At 40.6% G+C, this 8,561-nt stretch overlaps 1 protein-coding gene across 1 annotated transcript in view; it reads left to right on the plus strand.

Moving 5' to 3' along the window:
- The window catches only part of EYA3 (EYA transcriptional coactivator and phosphatase 3), a 100,281-nt gene that overhangs the window by 52,894 nt on the left and 38,826 nt on the right, over nt 1-8,561 (plus strand). The window contains exon 6 of the mRNA XM_015557185.1: nt 5,282-5,418. Within this exon, the coding sequence (XP_015412671.1) occupies nt 5,282-5,418 (137 nt within the window). The remainder of the gene's footprint in view (nt 1-5,281; nt 5,419-8,561) is intronic.

Raw genomic sequence — 8,561 nt, forward strand, 5'->3', positions numbered from 1 at the left:
AGAGAGTGGAAGGGAGAAAAAGAGACAGAGAGAGAACCATTGATGTGTCATTGATTGGTTGCCTCCTGCACTTGCCCTGACTAGGGCCGGGAATTGAACCTGCAACCAAGGTGTGTGGCCTTAACCGCAATTGAACCCAGGACCCTTTAGTTGGAGGGCTGACACTCTATCCATTGAGCCAAACCAGCTAGGGCCTTACTCCAATTTTTTTATTCTCTCCAAATATGGAGTCTGTGTAATATCTTTTCATTCATTCATTCATTCATTCCTTACCGGAGGTTATGCTTTTTATAGATTTTGGGGTGGGGGGGGCGGTGGAGAGAAAGATTGATCAGCTGCCTCCCATATGCGCCCCAACTGAGGATAGAACCTGCAACCCTGGTATGTGCCCTAACCAGGAATCAAACCTGCCACCTTTTGATGTATGGGATGATGCTCCAACCAACTGAGCCACACCAGCCAGGGCTATAATATCCTTTTAAAAAGTAGATGGTTGCCTGGAATAGATCACTGTTACTCAGGAGCTCACTCTAAATCAGGGGTGGGGAACATCTGGCCCGAAGGCTGTATAAGGCCTTCGAAATCATTTGGTCTGACCCTGCCAAGGCAGGGGTGAGTTAATTATATGTTTGACTAAATATAGCAGGTTAATTTTTTAAAAAATATATTTTTATTGATTTCAGAGAGGGAGAGTAAGAGATAGAAACATCAATGATGAGAGAGAACCATTGACTGGCTGCCTCCTGCACACCCCCCACTGGGGATCGAGCCCACAACCCACACATGTGCCCTTGGCCAGAATTGAACCTGGAACCCGTCAGTCCGTAGGCTGACGCTCTATCCACTGAGCCAAACCGGCTAGGGCTAGCAGGCTAATTTTTAAGGTGATATTTTTGTATGGCCTGTGAATGATGATATAAATATCCAAATAGCTGTTGGCATAAAAAAGATTCCCCACTCCCGCTCTAAATAAATAGGCACTGAAAATGAAAAATACTGTTAGTGATCAAAGCATATTACTGATTAACCTCTGATCATTTTCTGTTTCCTTTACCTTGATAGACAGATCAATAAAAATAGCTCAAGCCAGCCTCATACTGGGACTTCTCAACCTATTTATGTTCAGTTTCTTGTCTTAGGACTATCCTCAGAGTAGAAGTGGACTTGAAGTTAGACAGGTTTAGTGGATTGAAGTCACTATGAAGTAGCCTGTGAGGGGTTAAGATCAGCATTTAAAATCCACCATGTTAATCATCTCCTGACTAATTAGGTGCAGAACATTGTGTATGCCAAGCTGCCAGTTGTGCATTGATAGTGAGCCTATCCTAGCTAATAATAGACAAACATGGTAATTGACCGTACCTTCGCTATGCCTCCCATCGGCTAACCAGTGCAATATGCAAATTAACTGCCAACCAAGATGGCGGCTAATTTGCATATTGCAGGCAGGGTGGGACAGGGCCATCCCGCCTGCCCTGCCACCATCCGGGCCTGCTATCTGCGACCCGGGGTGGCAGGCGTCCCGTGTGCAACCCGACCTGGGGCGGCCGGCCCGGGTAGCGAAGGCTTGAAGGCGGCTCCGGCCAGAGCAGCGAAGGTTTGAAGGCGGCTCTGGCCGGAGCAAAGGCCTGGGTCCCGGATGCCAGAGGAAAACCGGTGCCGGCAGCCAGGGGAAGGGAAAGCCTATTGCACGAATCTTTTCGTGCAACAGGCCTCTAGTGCAAGGGTCCTCAAACTTTGGCCCGCGGGCCACATGCTAGCGAAGGCTTGAAGGCGGCTCCGGCCAGAGCAGCGAAGGTTTGAAGGCGGCTCTGGCCGGAGCAAAGGCCTGGGTCCCGGATGCCAGAGGAAAACCGGTGCCGGCAGCCAGGGGAAGGGAAAGCCTATTGCACGAATCTTTTCGTGCAACAGGCCTCTAGTGCAAGGGTCCTCAAACTTTGGCCCGCGGGCCACATGCAAATACAAATATTGTGTTCCGGGGTAGCGAAGGCTTGAAGGCGGCTCCGGCCAGAGCAGCGAAGGTCTGAAGGCGGCTCTGGCCGGAGCAAAGGCCTGGGTCCCGGATGCCAGAGGAAAACCGGTGCCGGCAGCCAGGGGAAGGGAAAGCCTATTGCACGAATCTTTTCGTGCAACAGGCCTCTAGTGCAAGGGTCCTCAAACTTTGGCCCGCGGGCCACATGCAAATACAAATATTGTATTTGTTCCCGTTTTGTTTTTTTACTTCAAAATAAGATATGTGCAGTGTGCATAGGAATTTGTTCATAGTTTTTTTTTAAACTATAGTCCGGCCCTCCAATGGTCTGAGGGACAGTGAACTGGCCCCCTGTTTAAAAAGTTTGAGGACCCCTGCTCTAGTGTATACATAAACACGTACAACTGTGCTTATTAAATGAGGATATATTCCTATGTGCTTATATAATGCAGGATTCATAGAAATTTGTAGCAGATCAATGATGCCTGTGGGACTGTTGTAAAAAGAAAACTGGCATTTCCCTCCTTTTTGTGCCCCTTTGTACCTTGATTTTGCACCAGTTAAAAATAACACTAATTAAAAAGTTAACTCAATGAGTTTTCCAAATTCTAATCTGGTATTAACACTAATAGCATACTTGGGCCAGTCATTTTCATGTGGTTTTCTTCTGTGAAATAACTAAACCTGTTCTTTGAGATATTATGGAGTTAACAAAATACTTTGAGCTGTAAAGACACTATATTAAATAGGGCATATCTGGAGATTAATCACTAAGATTTTAAATAATTCCCCATGCAATTTGATTAATAGCTACAACCTGAATTATTTCTTGGTCTCAGATCTGGCTAAGAAGAATAGAAATTTTCAAATTCAGTCTCTTAGAATCCAGAGATGAGAATATATTGCATATTCGAAATTCATTTACTTATTCAAAAAAGATTTGTATACCTACTATATTCAGTATACCTTATTAGCTATGCCTCTATCTTTTTTTTTTTTAATGTTTTTATTGATTTTGAGAGAGAGGAAGGGAGAGGGATAGAGAGATAAAAACATCGATGAGAGTCATTGATTGGCTGCCTCTTGCATGCCCCCAAATGGCGACCGAGCTCAGAAACCCAGCCATGTGCCCTGACCGGGAATCAAACTGGTGACCTCGTGGTTCAGGGTTGATGTTCAACCACTGAGCAACACAGGCCTGGCATATGCCTTCTATCTTAATTCAGAGCTCCTGTATGACTTTTTTAACTGGACCTCTATTTCATTTTTCTCTCTTCTAACCCATTTACAGAGCAATGCCAAACTGATCTTTATTAAGGAGCAACTCTGATTTTGTTACTCCGCTCAACAATTTCAGTGACTCCCACTTCTTTCAGATTTGTCTGAACTCTTTAGCCTGGTGTTCAAGGTCTTGGCTATCTGTCTTTTTCTCTCTCTCACTACTTCCCTTCCCTTTATATGCCTGCCTTAATATAATCTGTGCTTCCTGCAGGCTGAAGCCCTTGCTTTCCTTCCTGTGTACCCCTTCCAGAGTTTTTCTATTTCCCTAGAACACACTTCTTTCCCTCTCCTGCACATTCTGTATATGCTCAGTTCACATACCACTTCTTTTTTTTTAAACGTTTTAGTGGAACACAGCCGTGCTCATTTGACTAAGTACTGTCTAAGGCTGCTTCCTTTCTTTTTTTTTTTAAAATATATTTTATTGATTTTTTACAGAGAGGAAGGGCGAGAGATAGAGTTAGAAACATTGATAAGAGAGAAACATGGATCAGCCGCCTCCTGCACATCCCCCACTGGGGAAATGCCCGCAACCCAGGTACATGCCCTTGGCCGGAATCGAACCTGGGACCTTTCAGTCCGCAGGCCGACGCTCTATCCACTGAGCCAAACCGGTTTCGGCCACATACCACTTCTTTATAGCCTTCCTTCGTTTTCTTCTCCTCCAAACCTGAAAAGAATCTTTTTGCCTTCTGAAACAACTCTTCCCTCCAGTATTATCATTATTACTCATGTGGTACATGAAACACTTTTTCTTGTAAGTGCAGCATAACTCACCATATAATATAACTTATCTAAAAGTTCAATGCATAAAATGTGGGTTCATCTTATTGCATGAATGAAACATGAGGTCAGCCCTAACCAGTTTGGCTCAGTGGACAGAGCGTCGGCCTGTGGCTCGAAGGGCCCCAGGTTCGATTCTGGTAAAGGGCATGTTCCTCGGTTGCAGGCTCCTCCCTGGACCAGGCCCTGGTCAGGGCTTGTGCAGGAGGCAATCAGTTGATATGTTTCTCTCACATCAATATATCTCTGTGTCTTTCCCTCTCTCTTCCACTCTCTCTAAAAATCAATGGAAAGATATCCTTGGGTGAGGAATAAAAAAAAAAAAAAAACAGATGAAAAAGTAATGTGAGGTCATCTAGCTAGTATATATTACCGGAAGTTTCACTGCTGAATTCAAATCCCTAGTTAAACCTGATGTGGTTGGCACCATTTAGTAGCAGTATACTCTGGCTTAAAAATCAGTGGGAAAATTCCAAGTCCTATCTGGGACTTCCCATATTTTTATTATCTGGCTCCTGTTTTATGGGCTTGATCTGACAATATTGGAGCCCATTTCTATTCCCTTGCCTTTTCTCTACCAGCCTCACCCTCTTTTCTAAGCCCCACTTTTCCTCTTAGAACTTTAGTTTGGCCCTAGCCAGTTTGGCTCAGTGGATAGAATGTTGACCTGTGGACTGAAGGGTCCTGGGTTCAATTCCAGTCAAGGGCACATGCCCGGGTTGCAGGATCAATCCCCAGTAGGGGGCGTGCAGGGGGCAGCTAATCAGTGATTCTCTCTCATCATTGATGTTTCTATCTCTCTCACCCTCTCCCTTCCTCTCTGAAATCAATAAAAATATTTTTAAAATAATTTTTAAAAGAGCATTAGTTTGGCCCAGAAGGCTGGGTGAAGAACAAGAGCCAGTTGTGAAGCCTGTTCTATCCGATTTTCTATTAGTTTAGTTTTGTTCTATATGTAGACATAAGGGCATAAACAAGTTTGATCCATCCTTTTTAAAACTATATTTTTTTTTATTGGAGGATATTTGAAAATTATAAATTTTTCATAAAATTGTTTCTTAGGTAGGTTGTAGTAGAACCTGGAAAGGAAATATTAGCTCTACTTTTTGACCACAGAGACATTTTGTGGAAGGTTAGTCTCCTCATTACTGATTCTTGGCATTTAGTGGTATTAGCTATTTCTCCTATTTTTCATTACTAAAATAAATCACACATGCAAGTTTTTGTTTTCTTGAACTTTTCTAGACCGTATGCACATATCCTCTCAGTTCCTGTTTCGGAAACTGCTTATCCTGGGCAGACTCAGTACCAGACACTACAGCAGTCTCAACCGTATGCTGTCTACCCTCAGGCAACCCAAACGTATGGACTACCTCCCTTTGGTAAGGCATCTTATTATAAGCAGTTTCTAAGAATATTGTTTTTTATCCCCCAGAAACTGATCTTTTCCCAAAAAGCAAGCATGGCTGATCAGGAAGCGGAGAGATGAGTTGTTCTTTGTAGAGCATCTACTCAATTACAGGTGTTATAAAAGTTGGGTTTGCCAACTTCCCAACAGCATATTTGATGCATGTAATATAAAATCATGATTTTTCAATACTCATTTGTCTATCTATCAAAGTTAGCCACCAAATTTCCAAGGTACTAAGTCTCAACTATAAAACCTGGATTCTTTAAGTATTTGTGGAAAATCTTTGAGACATTACTATTGATTTTACTTTATATTAAACATGGTACCTTGGTTAAGTAAGCATAATAAATGTATTTTGAGGTGACTGGTTTGCTAAAGCCAGGCAATCTGAATATGTCTTATATTTGGGGAAATCCCCAATTTTATACAACCTTATATGCATAGAAAATTTTGTTCTTTGGTTATAGGCATCTTGGACATGAACTATAAATTAGAATGATTTACGAGAAGACAGTTTGAGATTCTTTGTACACTTGATATCTGCACTGATTTTTTTCTGTGTATGTAAATTGATAGATATATTAGGGTTGTTTATTACCTATTCCCTGCTTTCCTTGAACTGGTATGAAAAAAAAATGAGAGACTATTATATTATTTTAAAATATGCAATATGTTAATAAAATTCTATCTCTGTAGCCTCTACTGAAACTAGCTGGGAATTAGAAAATCTTTCAACAGACCGCCACAGATTATGGATGTATTCATGTTGCCTGCTTCTGGTTTCTACATTGCTATTTTTCCTGGCTCATCTGGCTAATTTTTATGATAGTGACCGCCTTCTTACTTTTAGGCATTCCTTGGCTCGTAATAACTACTAGAAAAAAATTGAGGGTTATGTTTCATGATAGTCCTTGTTGGTAACTTCACAAGAAGAGAGAAACAGAAATGCTCTTATTTCTGAGTTTGTAATCCATGCCTAATGCCTGTCAGTTTCAGCCAATATACTAAAATCTTACATTTGTGTGTACTATAAACTGAACTGCTCAGGTTAGTTTGGTTATTGACTAACCCATAGTGACACATATTTGTGCTCAGAGACTTGGGTAAAGTTTATGATAAGACCCCAGTGTGGGGCAGCAGGAGGATGGCACTCAGAGAAAGACTTCCTTTCCCATTGTTAGACCCGGCTGTTGCTCCACATCAGGCTTTTTGTGCTTAAAATGACTTGAGAAGCTTTGTAGTTGTAGGCATACAACTGTGGACTAGTGGTCAGGAAACAAAGATTTTGTTTCATCATTTGCTATGGGCAGTAATGCTCTATGATCAAATCATACTACTATTACTTAGAATTCTTGGAAGGGTGCTTTTGAAGGAAGATGCTTATATGCTTAAACACAGGGTTACAGTAATGCTGGCGGCAGTATCCATATTGTCTTTTATTACTCTTGTCTTCATAAAATAATTATGTATTAAGTACTTCGTGTTTCTGGTCAAAAACATTAGAAACTAACTATTCCTTTATCTTGGACATTTTGCCCTAATTTTTAACCTTATAAAAAGAACCAGTTTATAGGCATTTTACATTTTAAAACTTTAAAAAAAATGAAATAATGAGACTTGCAAAAGATTCTCAGTTAATGTTATTTTTACTAATAAGGTAGGATTTTAGTACAGTATAATTATAAACATGTTCACAAATCCAATACCTTTGGTTCAGAACCCATTTAGAAAAAAACATTGATTACAATAAATCTGAAAGTTATTATGACATTGAAATAGCAATTTGTTTACTAGAAATTGTGAATCATGGTACTAATATCCAAATTTCATATAATAAATGTTTTAAAAATAATATTCTCAAATTCTTTTTATTGAAAATTAGATATAGCAAGAACTTTAGCTGTGCTTAACCTGGACAAGATTTTTTTAATGGTCTTGAACTGGAGGCTGCGGGGGCAGTTCTCCTAATTCATGCTAGAGATGTTGATATTCTTTTATTTCCTCAAATAAGTCATTTCATGTGTTTAATAGGAAAGAAAATAATATGGCTTTTTGTTTTTTTAATGCTTCAAGGCAATTACCATGTCCGTCAACCTTTTAAGATTTTTACATCTCCCCGTACTATCCTTATATTTACTTTTCAACAAATTTTACAGATCCGAGTTGCACTAAAATATCTCAGTGCCCTGGTGAAGCAGAGGTTCTTACTATATTTCTATAAATTCTTTATCAGATTAGGAGTAAATGAAATGAGTTAATGTTGAATTTGAAACTGTGGCTGATTTTGGCATTGACTTCTTACCTAGAATGTATTTGATTGATGAATCTTCTTAAACTAAATTCTCAGCTTCAACTACACTGATCTAGCAACTGTAGCTATTCAGAACACAGTGAATAACCAGACAATAAGTTTTTTTATAAATAGACTTTTGCATAGCCAAAATTATCACAAAAACAACTCACTCATAAAGGACATCCTTGGGCTCTCATGTAAGAAGCAAAGCTCTGTTTATGGTTTCCTAGGTTACTACAAATGAAAAGGAGATAGATACAATCAGAGATAAGAGATATTGTGAAGAAGTGAAAGGTCACAGAGAAAAAACAAAGTGATACAAGTATCTAAAAATCATAGAACCATAATTGAGTTCTATTTAGTACTAAGCAAATGTCTTCACATATCACAATAACCTGTTTCTGTAATATATATATATATAACTTTGTAGAAATAACTCTGATAAAAATCTAAAGGAATGTTCACTATTTCCTCCCTGCCAAGAAGGCAGGAAGAGATCCTCCTATATAATAAAAGCCTAATATGCTAAGTGTCTGGTGTTCCAGTCGGCCGTTCAACCAATCAAAGCGTAATATGCTAATTATATGCTAAGGTTGCTCAACCGCTCGCTATAACATGCACTGACCACCAGGGAGCAGACACTCCGACCAGTAGGTTAGCTTGCTGCTGGGGTCCGGCCGATCGGGACTGAGCAAAATGAACTGGACATGCCCTGGAGCGCTCCTGTGGTCCCTCCCTAGGCCCGTTTGTGCATCAGTGCGGTCCCTCAGCCTGACTTGTGCCCTCTCGCTATCCAGGACCCCTCGGGGGATGCTGGAGAG

The sequence above is a fragment of the Myotis davidii genome, unplaced genomic scaffold (assembly GCF_000327345.1).
Source record: "Myotis davidii unplaced genomic scaffold, ASM32734v1 scaffold149, whole genome shotgun sequence".
In the NCBI taxonomy this organism is placed as follows: Eukaryota; Metazoa; Chordata; class Mammalia; order Chiroptera; family Vespertilionidae; genus Myotis; species Myotis davidii.